The sequence below is a fragment of the Zonotrichia leucophrys genome, chromosome 2, assembly GCF_028769735.1.
Source record: "Zonotrichia leucophrys gambelii isolate GWCS_2022_RI chromosome 2, RI_Zleu_2.0, whole genome shotgun sequence".
NCBI lineage: Eukaryota > Metazoa > Chordata > Aves > Passeriformes > Passerellidae > Zonotrichia > Zonotrichia leucophrys.
In genome coordinates, this window is record NC_088171.1 from 79,376,202 (window position 1) to 79,390,191 (window position 13,990).

Genomic DNA, 13,990 nt, shown 5'->3' on the forward strand with positions numbered 1-13,990 from the left:
GACCTAAATTCAGAGTCTTAGGATCATTTTTGTTCCCAACTTGATACTACAGAAAGTGAAGCTCTGTATGAAGGAACTTTTTTTTAGATACATACAAAATACGTAACTTTTGCTTGAAGTATCTCATATATATACAACTACATATATATATATATGTATATATATGGGAGTGTATATATGCACACACACAATAGCACTGGATTTGATTTCTGCCAATTTATTTAAACAGCTCAATTCATAGGCTGAATTGCTGATAAAGCAATGATATAAGTACTTTCACAGGCAACTCCACAGGTTTATCTGAGACCTTTACAAGCAATTTCTCATACCTTTCTCCTCATTATTTCTGTGCTATATCAGGACACTATGACTTATCTAACACAAATAACAGTTCAGAGTCCTGTGCTGCCTGCACTCCACACAAGGCATATGGTGAAGGATGACCTGCATGCTTGTAATTATTGATGTACTGAAAGCCTTTGAGTTGTATTTGCAGTCTTCAGCACAGCGACACCAACGTGGCGTGGCAGTGCCATTTCCGAGACACAAACTACTTTTAGCTAAAGCACACCAGCCCTTCTGCCAGCTGCCTTCCTTTTACAAGGCAGAGTAATTATTTCTCTTCCAGAAAGCCATTTGAAAATAGCAAATGACAAAACTTGGTATTGATTTGCTCATGTTATTAACTCAGTCTGCTAGCTTATGGGAGTACTGCAGCATAATCCATTTATTTTGTTATACAGCCTTAGAGGTTAACAGGTGATTGCTTACCTAGGAATACAGGCTAGATATGAAATTAGTCTTCTAAGGTCTTCTTGCCGTATTCTGTCGTGATTACTGCGAGCTGGAAATGTTAGAATGGGACCTCCACGCTTATCTCTGCCACCTAAAAAATTAAAAATGTTAGAAGACCCCACAGCATAACAAAATTATTTTTTGCAGAACTAGTACTCGGTATCTACTTTTAAAAAAGTGATTTCAACTTAAATGCCGACATTGTCATTTTGAGACCAACTTAAGATGGAATTTTGGGAGTATTGATCAGCATATTGCCACAATTCCTACAGTGAGAAAGCAAATGCCAAAAAAACTGAAACTAAGAATAACCAGAGCATTACACTTAGACATTACAGTCACCCTCAAGTTTAACTGGTAGTGTGACATCTCCAGCAATGGCACTCTGTTATGTATTTAACTTTTGACTCAGCAGTTGTAAGGATTTAATTTAAATACAGAATTATGCTACTTTGTAGGCAAGTATGTAGATGATATGGCAGCAGAGAGCACAGCTGTGGGAGGTGTGCCCAGGTAGAGGAGCTCCTCTGCACAGTGACAGAGCTCAGGGAGGAGGTGAGTAGGCTGAAGACACATGGATCATTGTCATGGGAGACTCCCTTCTGAAGGGAAAAAAGGCCCAGTGTGCCAACTTCTTTCAGGAAGCCTGCTGCCTCCCTGCACCCAAGGTTAAAGATGTGATGAGAAAGCTTCCTACCCTGGTATGGCCCTTGGGAAAACCCATTATTATTATTATTAACCCCATACTTCAGGGAAAAAGCAAGAAATTGCAATGAGAAGCCCAAGGACAATCAAGAGAGATGTGATTGAAGTCTCTCCCTGAAAGCCTTGGGATGACTGGTTGGAGGAGCAGGAGTGCTTTCTCTGTGCTTCTTGTTGCAGGGAATGATAAGGGAAGAAATGGGAAGAACTATCAGAACAATACCTGGCTCTGAGCCTGGTGTCACTGGGACATTTTTGGGTTTTCTGATCCTGGGTTGGTTTCATGATATTGAGCCTGCTGGTGACAGACAAGGTACACCCACCTCAAACAAGGAAAAGGATTTTTGCACAGGAACTATCAGGGCTCACTGAAAGAGCTTTAGACTAGACTTGATAAAGCCATGCTCACTAGAGATCAGCATGGAGGCAGAACACTAGTGTCTGAGGAATGGTGAACTAGCAAGGTCTTTCAGTCTGCCATCTCACAGGAGGTAGGAACAAAGATCCATGCAGCAGCCAAAATGTAAGAGATACTGTTGTGTCAGAAAGCATGGAAGCACCTGAGAATGGTCATGTAGGAAGTAGGGCTTCTGCCCTGAAAAAGGTGACAGAATTTATAGCCCAACTGAAGTTCATCTACACCAATGAACAGGGCTTGGGCAGTAAAGAAGAGGAGCTGGAAGCCTTTAGGCAGCAGGAAAACTGTGCCATAGCTGTCATGATGGAAAGATGATAGGATGATTTGCACAACTGGGGTACCGCAATGGATGGCTGTAAACCCTTCAGAAGAGACAGGCAAGGAAGGAGAGTTGGCAAGGTGGCCCTGAACATTAGGAGTGTTATGACTGTCTAGAGCTTAATGACAGTGACAAGACTGTTTAGGTAACAATAAAGGGGAAGTTTGCAGGTGATGCCAGGTTGGGCATGAGTGGATTGATGGGTCAAGCTCAGTAGTATGAGGTTGAACAAAGCCAAGTGCTGGGACCTGCACTTGGGTCACAACAACCCAAAGCAGGGATACAGGCTTGGGAAACAGAGTTTGGAATCTGCCTAGTGGAAAAGGACCTGGAGGTGCTGACTGACATCACCTGAACAGCATCCAGAAGTGTGCCCAGGTGGCCAAGAAGGCCAATGGCACCCTGGGCTGTATCAGCAATGGTGTGGCCAGCAGGAGCAGGGCAGTGATTGTCCCCCTTTATTTGGCATTGGTGAGGGCACACCTCAAATCCTGTGTTCACTGGTGGCCCAGTTAGTACAAGGAGGACATTGAGGTGCTGGAGTGTGTCCATGGAAGGGAAGCAGAGCTGGTGAAGGGTTTGGAAAAGAAGGCTTATGAGGAGCCTCTGAGGGAGCTCGGATTGTTCAGCCTGGAGAAAAGGAAGCTCAGGGGACACCTTATTGCTCTCTGCAATTCCCTGAAAGGATGCAGCAGTGGGGTGAGCATTGGTCTCCTCTACAAGGTAACAAGTGACAAGGTGAGAGGAAACGACTTCAAGTTGTACCAGGAATTGTTTAAATATCAGGAAAAATTTCTTCACCAAAAGAGCTGTCCAAGCATTAGACAACTGACTGCCTGGGAAAGTGGTTGAGTTGTGACCCCTGGCAGCATTTAAAAGCCGTGTAGATGCAGCACTTGGGGACAGGGTTAGTGGAGGAGTTGGCAGTGCCAGGTAAAGGGCCGGAATCAAAGACCTTTGAGACCTTTTAAATGTCTTTGCCATCTTAAATGATCTTCTAATTCAATAATTAAATTAATTACTAGGAGAATTTATGTGTATAATACTTCACACTCAATATGTAGATTGAGTGGATGGAAACTATAAGCATTTCATTTGTATTTTTATCCTGTTCTGATTTTCAGATTCCCAATTGTCAGTTTATAGTTTTTAATTTTGTTAGCAACACAGGAAATTCTGAATCCACTTAATATATAAGGCAAAAAATCTGACGTAAATGGTTCCACTTAAATGCATTCATCTCAGCCATAAAAATACACAGACTTGCTGCAGTCAAATAGTAAAATATAATTTTATATCCAACCCCTTGCTAGTGACAACAAAATGTTATTATTGCTAAACACCAAATTCAAGCCCAGTAGAATGTCTTTATCAACACATCTACAATAGCACAGACAGATTCTTGCAAGCTAAATTTCACATGTATGTTTTCAACCACAGATGTGTGGACTGTTTTCTCCTGTCCCATGGAAACGCAGAAAAACACTATCTTCAGCCCAGAATTTCTCGTTTCAAATCAGCTTCTCATTGTAATTCCATGTTGCTAAACGCAGTTTTTCAAAAATCACTTAGAAAGAAAGACCGAGAGAGGATAAAAATAAATATAAAAACAATAAGTGATACCAGTTACTCAAAAATTCATCACTATTCCTCTCCAACACAGTTAGCATGTGTTTGCCAAAGACACTGAGCCTGGCTGTCAAAGTCTCTGGAGATTGTCTACACTGGACATGCTCCCTGTCAGACACTAAATGAAACTCAAAAGAGGCAAAAGCATCTTTGAATCTCCATCAAGCTAAAATGCCAGAAACCAAAATTTAAAAGGAAATTAATATCTTTATCTTCCATGACCTTCTTAAGTGAGACATAAGATGAAAAACGGAATTGTTTCATTCTAATGGAGAAAGGCAAGTCTTGACTAGCCTGACTCACTTGCCAAGCAGCGAGCTTTGAGGATTTTTAAATAGCAAAAGAAGGGAAAAAAACCAAGACAGCAGCTGTAAGAGAAAGGAATAATAAATGACAAGACAGAACCCAACAGCCAAGGCCCCTGATGAGCTCCAGAGCCATCACTGGGCTCCAACACCACCAAGAGTAGTTGATAGTCTACTACAGCCCTTAATGCTCTCTCTCCTCATTGCACCACAGACCATTACCTTTAGATCTACCAGTTTCAACTGGTAAGTGCTACTGACTCCAGCCCCCCAGAAAAAGTAACTCAATTGCTTAGGGTGGGTATTCTTTGAAAAGCAGCAGATAGCAGGTGAAAGTGTAAGCTGAAGTGTCTTTAACACTCTCTGAGCTTTTTAAGCAAATGCTTTGTTACATGCAGCCACCTCAGACCAGTCCTCCAGGCCTTTCCCACACTGCAACTCCTGTATCATGCAGTTTTTCAATACAGCACTTTTATGTCATTCTGGATGCCACTTCAGTTGGCTCCAGCTCCATGTATGTCACAGAAGAAGACCATTTCTTAAAATGGTGGTTAAATTTCTGATAAATCATATCCTGAAACTTTTGTACATCAGAGACAAACTTTGTCTCCAGGCCTAGATGAGTAATAAATTAATACAGCCTTGATTTTAGATGAAAAGAAACTTGTGTATCCAGTCTTAAAACAGGTGGCAAAATTGCAAATAATAATATTTTAAAAAGTCCCTAAGACTTGGGGTTTTTTCATCAGCTCTAATGACAGCTTTCTTAGGCCTCTTACAATAACTAACTCTCATTTCCTTTGTTCCTGATGCTCCTGTGTCATACACAAACGGGAAAGTTAAAAGCAGCAATGCATGAGGCATCAGTGGGAATTTCCTGTCTTGCAATAGTTTTTATCCAACTCAACCTCCTATTAATGTTTAACAAAAACATACTACACTACTACTGCTTTCATCAGTAACACTTCCATTTTAATCCATTTCCTTTGATATACTGCCCCACCCCACTATTGAGATGTTCTGTCTATGCCAAAGTGTATCACAAACATCTATCCGATAACTCATGTGAGTCACCCAACATGCATCATTTCTGTCTAGTGCACATCACTAACAGCAGTATTCTCAATGGCCTCCAAATGGCACTAAAACCCAACAGGCTGAGTAGTGCAGCTTTTTTAAGAAATGTCTTTTCACCTAGTTATAAAGTACTCCAGTAAAAAAAGCTAAACAGTTGGCTTTTATGGCAAGACAAGTTACCAAGGGCTATGTCCTTACATGAAACCAAGATAACTTCACCTTGCTTATAAGAAAATGCTCTCCTTGCTAAGGTATGTGTAGAGATATGAATTAGAGTATTTGTACTTTGACAAGTTTCAGTTTAAACTTAACACAAAAAAATGCATCCAAGACTATTTGGACTTAATAGACAAACCTAGAGATGTAACTGTTTCAGGCGGTAAGACATCCACAACTCAAGCAGTTTACTTCTCTGTTAGGTGAAAATCTGCTCAGTAAACCAATGAATGAAACCAAATGAACAAATATCTTTGTGTTCCCAGGTATAAAGCTTGACAGTTCCAGCTGCACAGTGGTTAGGTCCTAGTGGTGGCGGCACTTTTTTGGGGGAAGGGGGAGAACACACTGAAGAGTATTGTTGCAGGTTGTTGTACTTCAGGGTTTCTTAACTCATTTGCACTACTAATGTATCTCATTCCATCTGAGTTTCACTTACAATGGAAATGTCAAACTATGGATTCTGGCAGACCAGTTCTAGCCAGTCTTGTTGCCACAGCTGTTTGCTCCATTCTTCCATTAGGAGTTGCTACCTTCACACAGGCAAGTTGGCAACCATTTATTTCTGCCAACACCTCCTATATTCTGGTTCACAATTTATCATCTCTTCTTAAATTTATCTTCATGTTTCATTTGGCCCATTTCACTTTCACTGAATTAATGCCTTTCAGAATGCCATCTGCTTACAAATTAACATTAGAAAAACCCATCATTTTTCAGATCCCTTTTAAGAGGTCTAAACTAAGTACGAGACAACTTAAAAATTCAGAGGTTTTGAAGTGAAAACTGACTTCATTTTTGTTCAATGACATAAGACAAGGTCCAGAAAGTAATGAGGGATTGAAAAATTCTGCTTAACACCCTTTTCTCATCTTCTTTCCTACTAAAAACAAGAGTTTTAAACAAGTCTTCACCAGCACTACAATTCCCAAGTTACTATGCTACCAGGAAAACTGGTCTTGCTCATTACAATTGCCAGGAACTCTTAAGAAAGAAAGACAAAAAAGAAGAAAACAAACAAACAAAACCCTTCACCCACACACCTTTTTGCTTTGTACCTCTACTTTACTTGGCAGAGTGGACAGGATAAAGTAATATGTACTATATGCTGCACTTGCAGGCATCAGCATCCATGCACAGTAAATCTCTTAAAGAGTACAACCGCAGGAATAATTTTATGTGTTTCAATATTTAAGACAAAAGCTTTACTTTTGTCGTTCTTGAAAAATTATCCAAAAAACCACTTGCAAATATGAGACTCTCTCTAAATCATTTGACACTAAGATTATGGCTGAGAGAATGATGGCGTTTAATCCCAACAGAAAGTCACACCAAAATGCAGTTTACAAAAAGAAGCACCTCAGCCCATCATTCCACCAAGTAAAGTTACTTATAAAGTTATAGACTATGTTATGATACTAACTCATATAAATCCCACTTTTCAATTCTCCTGCTATTTCTTGTTCAGTAAACAACCAACGCAATGTGCATGCTGGAATTTCCTAAAATTCCATGCTAAGTCAGTTCACAAAGAAAATACCAAGTGTGCTTCCAAAGACAGGCAACTGTAATTCACTTCTGCAACAGATATTTCTCCAGAATATGCTGCAGATGGGTCAATAACAAAGGCATGTCTGTAAAATTCCCCATCAGAAGAACCAGAAGTAAGAAAAGGAATATGACATTGGTACAGCAGGTTCTAAGTTGTTGTAAATAATGATGAGTGGCTAGGGGGAATGCAGGACTTAACATGACCAGGACAAAAACTAGCAATGTTCCACATTCAAGAAAACAAATACCTCCTTTATTATGCCTTTCAAAATGCTTATGTTATGCTTAGAATATTCAACATGAATCAGTGCTGCCATAGCGTTCCATGAATTTTGTAATGATATTTAAAGTATTTAAAATACCATTTTACATGCTACTAACATAGCTGGACATTCTACAAGAGAAAATAACTGTACCTGAAAGGTATGCAACTTTTTCCTTTAAAATTGGCAATACTTCCATAGCCTTCATTTCATCATTTTTGCGAAACCCTGAAAAAAGAAAAGATGATTAGTCAAAAATTCAGACAAGCCCAACTTCTACATTTAATAAATGTACTGAAAAATTTTGAATACATTCTGAATGTTATGATTACAGGAATTCAGACAAGCTTACAATAAAAGTCTGTCAACAAATAAACTAAACTTTAAAGATATATTAATGAACAAGTCTTCATTTTGACCAGCTTAACAGAAATAGCATGGCCTGTTAGCAAGCTTCAGTAGAAACAAGATTCCAGAATTAGCCTTTTTCATCAGTTAATAAAAACTATCATATGGATCCCGTGGTTTTTACGCATTGCAAATCCCACTTTCTTTTTTGCTTTTTTTTTCCCAGCAGGGATGAAGAGTATCAAGTTATAAGAATATAAGAAATAGGTATGCTTAAAACAATTACCATTAAAAAAACCCAAATCCCAAACCAAAAACCCTACCCAAAATCCCACAACAACAAAGACAAACAAACAAAAACACCCAAATAAAAAACCCCATCAAAAAACCCCAACCCACTCAAAAAACACAAAAAGACCCATCAAAAATCCCCAACACTATTTACATGCAATGTTTCTTAAATCACTTCTGCAAGCAGATTTTTTTTCTGTTGCCTGACAGGAGCAGCATTTTGCAACTGAGAGGACATTTTAACATACGAGTTCTGTACACACATGGAGTATGATACAGTGCCCAAGGTGAGTGATTACAGTCAATGTTGCAAAGCAGCACATCACCAGCTTGTCCCGCCCTCTCTGCTTCCTATTTCCACTACTCTAACTCTGTGGCCAAATTCTGAAGTTCTTCCTTCTTTGACAAGGAAGATTAAGGAAGCATTTTTTTCCTCTTTATTGCATCTATACAATACAGAATTGCTCATATTTAGGCTGATTTTGTTCGTCTTACAAGAAGAACTGGGTGACACATCTTCACCTAACTTCTCTGTACAACCCTTCCTGGTCTGTTTGGATTCATGTGTTGTTTAAAATAATCCTATATCCAAAGAAAGTACCTCTGCTGGGGTAAGTGGGAAGCTCATTGCTTCTCTATAACTACTGAAGCACAAAAGTGCTATTAAGACTCGTCCTCCTCAAAAAAATGCAAATGCTTCATATCCTTTGGTCTCAGGTTCTTAGCTTAAATGAAAAAGCTGTGCATTTCTAAATTAAAACTTGAAGTTATCAAACCAGTGTCATCAAGTAATATAAGACCTATACTTTTGGGCACCTCATATGTAAATTACATCAGAGGTTTTCTACTCCAGAGAGCAGTACTGAGACTTCTGTACCACTAGAGTATCTAGCTGTGGGCACTAGAACCCTTTGAAACAGACCCAAGCACAACACCCAAGGGACATAGATGGTCAGGTGTTTGCATGTCATCATCTGTGCATCTGCTTTACACAAAGAACGGCAGGAACATGTGATGGCAGTCCTGAGAACACATAAAGCCTACTGGTGACAAAAGCCTAGAGAATTTAAAAGCTCAGAATTACAGCAAGAGGTTTACGAGATGGCACAAAATTTTGTAAAGGAAAGGACTGTGAACAGCTCAAGGGATTCCTGTGGAAGACTATGGCCTATCCATGACTGGGGATTTTTAAAACATATGTTCAGACAAATGTCAGCAACAGGTCCCTCAATTTCACCATAACTGAAGTGTTCAACAGAGCATTGTCTCAGCACTCACAGAATGCAAACAAAAGAAAACAAAACAAAACAACTTCCAGCCAGATGGAAGTTCCCTGGCTAGTTCTTAGTTTTTTCCATGGACACCACAGACCAAAAACAATCCCAAAATTCAGTACACTTTCTCAGAAAGGCCAAACCAGGAAAACTGGTTCCTTGGGTAACCACGTAGCATGGAGGGTTTCTACATGATGGACAGTATTTTGCAATTACACAGCAACTCCAGACTGGCAAAGCAGAGCAGGGTTTGCTTTCATGTTTGCACCTAGGCTCTCAAGATTCTAAGACACAGCAAAAGGAACCTCATGCATTATTACTCCTCCAGAGAACTGGCTATGGCCATCAGCCTTTTACTGAAACTGCCTACAGTTTTGTTCCTACTACATTTCTGTTTGTTATGGACTAAAACTCTAAATAGCTTTAAGAAAAAGCCTGAGCTTAAATAAATCACCTAAAAAGACAGCAAATACTCTTTTCCACCTTGAAATATTTGGGCTTCAGTTGACTGCTAAGGCATATAGGCACACTTCCAGAGTTAATGTTTTTTTATGTGCTTTGAGCTACTCACCATAAGCTTAATGCCAATTTAGCATGCTCAGCTTTCATATCAACCATGGCAATTCTTTTTCTTTACAGTAAATTCGGAGGTAGAAAACACTTTCTCCTCACCTAAAAAGCATGCAGAAACTAGTGCCGTACTTTGCTGTCTCTCTTAGCTCAAAATTACCCAAGACACCGATGTTACCGCAATTGCTTGCTCAGATTTCTAAGCCCTTAAACTCCTTCACCTCGGATGATGATGCGCGGTAGCTGCACGTTTTACTTTGCCTGTGGCATGTAAGAAGCGAGAAACATTTAGCTAACATTTCTCTGACTATTAAGGGGCCGCTCAAGGTAAACACCCTAGCAAATACGTTAGTGCTTGGCTCATGTTCTGCATCTGCATATCCTTAAGGCTGACTGCCTTGGATTATCATATTCCTGCTGCTCTAAACAGTCTATTTTTATTCCAGTTCTGCCGTGTTAAAGCTTAACTGAAAAGACTGTAGGGATTACAACAGATGAAAGAATGCTGGGGAGCAAAGAGGGTGAATACGGCAGGAAAGTATCGGTTTTATCTCCAACGAAGCAAAAAATAAAAACAAAAACCAGCAATATAAGCAGGTCTTAAGGGCTTGGGGTGGGTCCTCCCTCCCCCTTCTGAAAGCCTCTTCTCCACAAAACATTCGTGGATGTGAGGATTTAAGGATTTAATTAAAAAAAAAATTAAAAGGCATTTACCACACTCAAATGAAATGCCATAAATATCTGCACCAATCTCTCCCTCCACAGCTCAGCATCCTCCGCGCCAGCCGGCTGCATCACATGTTCCGGGGGGTGATGTCATCCCTGCCGGGCCGCCGGCTGCAGCTCCCGCCGCCGCGGTGCCGCCGCAGTGCCCGCAGCTCCCGCCCCGCCACGCACCGGCGGCCACCGCGGCCACCCCCGACCCCCACGGCCATGCCCCGACCCCTAACGCGGCCATGCCCCCATCCCCACCGCGCCATCCCCGACCCCCACGGCCATGCCCCCATCCCCAGCCCCCACCACGGCCGTCCCCGACCCCACCGCGGCAGGTATCGCTCCCACGGCACACGCTTCTCCTTTGGAAGCACACCATGCCCCTATGGCACGTATTTATGCTCTTCCGCCCAAAATAAGGCACTCTGATTTAAAAAGTGTTGCTGTCAATATTAAGTCCTACATCATTTAAATACTGTTTCAGTCTTCAAGTGGAAAACCGCCCTTCATATTTGCAATACCTATTAAAGGAATACTCATTTTGCATTTTTAATAGGGAGTAGTGCCCTTCTGTTGTAACCTACACCCTCCACATGCTATTGCCTAACTACCAGCAAAGAGGGAAGAAGCTCAAATTATGCTAATTAATAATTAACTTCTGTATATTCAGAAGAATAAGTAACACACAATGATGTAGTCCATTTCAATATAGGAGGTTCCCCCCAGTCCTCATGAAGAATTACACAATTACACAATCCCTTGAGTTATCATATACAGTTTCCTACTAAACAGAACCTTATCAAAAACCAGCTATTTAAATGCTGTATCACACAACTAAAGATCTTTACAACATGGAATCAAGAAACAGTCACCTAAACATTTTATACATTGGAAAATTAATAAGTCTACCCCACAAGCACACCATTTTCTCTTTGCTCTCACAACTTCAGAGCCTGAAGACAGCATCAATTAGCCAGATTCAGCAGACTTGTCTATATTAACCTTTTTTCTCATGCTGTATGAAGCTAAGATATTTTGCTGCAACATACAATTTTATCCAAGTTAAAAGATCCATGAAAAGACAACATTTTGGGATAGAGATATCACCCTGTGAGGTTTCAGAGAGCCCCTTATGAACGGCCAGGACAGCCCCTCCTCATTTGGACTGCAAGCGTTCCCAAATCCCACGGTGACAACCTGGCTGCAGAGCAGCCCGTCCGTCTGTCCTGGAGGACAGACAGTAACCCTGTGTAACATGGCCCCTTGTGCCCAGAAATCACAGCAGTCCGGGAACTCAGCTGCTCCCCAGATACCCAGCTTGCTGAAACTTCCCAGAGGCCTTGAAATACATGAAGAAAGTCACCTTTAGAGGAGTAACAGGAAATAGGTACTCAGTGTGGCAATTCACACAACCCAGACAAATGCAGGATTAGCCTAATGCCGAGGCTGAAGGAAACGAGGTAACTGTGCTAATCGTCTTGCACTGAAAGATCAGTAACTAGTCAGCCACACAATTCAGGGGAGCAGATAAATTACCTCATACACATCTTTTAAGTTAACAGCTTGATTACAGAACTGTGATACAAACCAAGGTTGAAAAAAGCTTCCCCAAGAAGCACTGCTTCCCCAAGAACACTGAAGTATTTACTTCAGAGGTAGCTTCAGTCATGTGTATCATTCAGTTATGGCAACATAAAATATGGGAACAGAAATCAGGACAACAAAAAGACTCAGAAATTGAGTCTAAGAGTAGCATCTCTTAGCTAAAATGTTGACCATGCATTCTTCCATTGCTGTCACACACAACTGACTTGAAATTTTTCTGAAACATGGCTGAAGAAAAACACAAATGCCAAAAGGGCATCTCTCACCCTAAAAACTCACACCCCTAATGACACAACTGTTTTTCACCTGGCAAATAAGAACAATACCTTTGAACAGGCACAAACTAAAAAAGCCAGACTCAGCCTAGATTCCTTTGATGCTTTAGGCTCTCTTTGGACTTCAGGATGACTCCCTGTTGTGTCATCAGCAGAAAGCAAGTGCCTCATCTGCCAGGCTGCTAACTCTAGCACCCAACTTCAATCCCCACCTCTTCTTTGACAGAAATCCCATGCTGAATCGAAGAAACATCTTTCAGTGAGTTATTTTCCAACAGAGTACTCTATTCACTTCAATGGACCTAATCCAATAGGCTTTTGCTCAAAAATCCACATGCTATGCTAAGATCTACAGGAAGGAAAAAAGAAAACCCACATAGAAACCGCACTCAGAACTGCTAATTACCTATTACTAGGAAACAACTGGACTGATCTAGGTTAGTCTTAAGTGAAAAGAAACATCTGTTAAAAGCCAAGAGATAGAACAACTTCCATGTGTAGGAAGGACACGGTTTCCCAACCAAAGCAGCAGCACCCTTCATCCAGGCAAGGCAGCCATAACTGCACACCGTTCTCCACAACTCCTTGCATCCACTGGTCAGTCCCTTTGTGTTAAGCCTTATCTTGGAACACAAAACCTCTAAACTGCAGCTAATAAACATTTAAGCAAAAAGAATCCAAGACGTTGATGTCTTTAGCATTTTTTCTATTTCACAGCATGACTTACATCAATGACATGACACTGAAATCTGAGCTATTCTCCCTTTATTTGTACAACTATCCTACATTTCAAGACCAATTGCTTCTTAGTTAATCAAGCAAGAAGAGGAGGGGAAAAAAAGAGGCATAGAGAAGCTCAAACGTAATTATATTAGTGCATTACAGACTGATTAGGGTTTCATTATTTGCTCTTATTCATTCTCCATATCACAAGATGATGACATCCCAGAAGATTTTAAAGATGATCTTAAATATCAGAATCCTACAGGTTTATTCAACTTTGTTTATAAGTTAACTGTGTGTGATAAACCTCAGCTGCAAATAACTTACACACTATGTCCCACATTTTACAAGTGTCCAGAAAGAAAGCACAGAGCAGGTTCCTATTCTCCATTTTAATATGGAGAGGCTTTAAAACTCAATCAGTGAGTAGATTACTAAATAAGGTGTTAATCAGTGAGAAATAATTTTAAACAAGATATGAGAAGATTCACAAGCAGCCATTATGAAAACTTTTATATTCTTATTCTGAAGTTACCACAGAAAAACCATAATAATTAAGTCAGCAGAACCATTAGATTCTTTTTTTTTTCATCACCTTTAGAAAAAAATTATTGCTGAACTCCCAAAGTCCTTGGATTTATAAATGAAATCAGACTGCTAAGACAAGGGTGATAAAGAAATCTGAACTTTCATAAGCAGCAAATGGCAAAAACCCATCAGTGAGAATTTACCCCAAAGGAGTGGCAAAGGCAAGCAAAAGGTAACTAAAGTTACTTCACTTATGTGATTACTGATAGCTTTCTTTGATTTTAACTCAAGTATTCAAAGTGCCAATTTCAGTTTTATGGTAGGCTTAACTTCTGGATGCAAGTAAAGGATTCATGGAAAATCAGAGCTGTCAATTCACCAACTGCA

At 40.3% G+C, this 13,990-nt stretch overlaps 1 protein-coding gene across 2 annotated transcripts in view; it reads right to left on the minus strand.

Annotated features, from left to right (window-relative positions):
- The window catches only part of TRIO (trio Rho guanine nucleotide exchange factor), a 246,352-nt gene that overhangs the window by 170,546 nt on the left and 61,816 nt on the right, over window positions 1–13,990 (minus strand). For both annotated transcript variants that reach the window (XM_064705497.1, XM_064705498.1), the window contains exons 2-3: window positions 7,429–7,503; window positions 772–886 (exon numbers count right to left, since the gene is read on the minus strand). In XM_064705497.1, coding sequence (XP_064561567.1) covers window positions 772–886; window positions 7,429–7,503 — 190 coding nt within the window. The remainder of the gene's footprint in view (window positions 1–771; window positions 887–7,428; window positions 7,504–13,990) is intronic.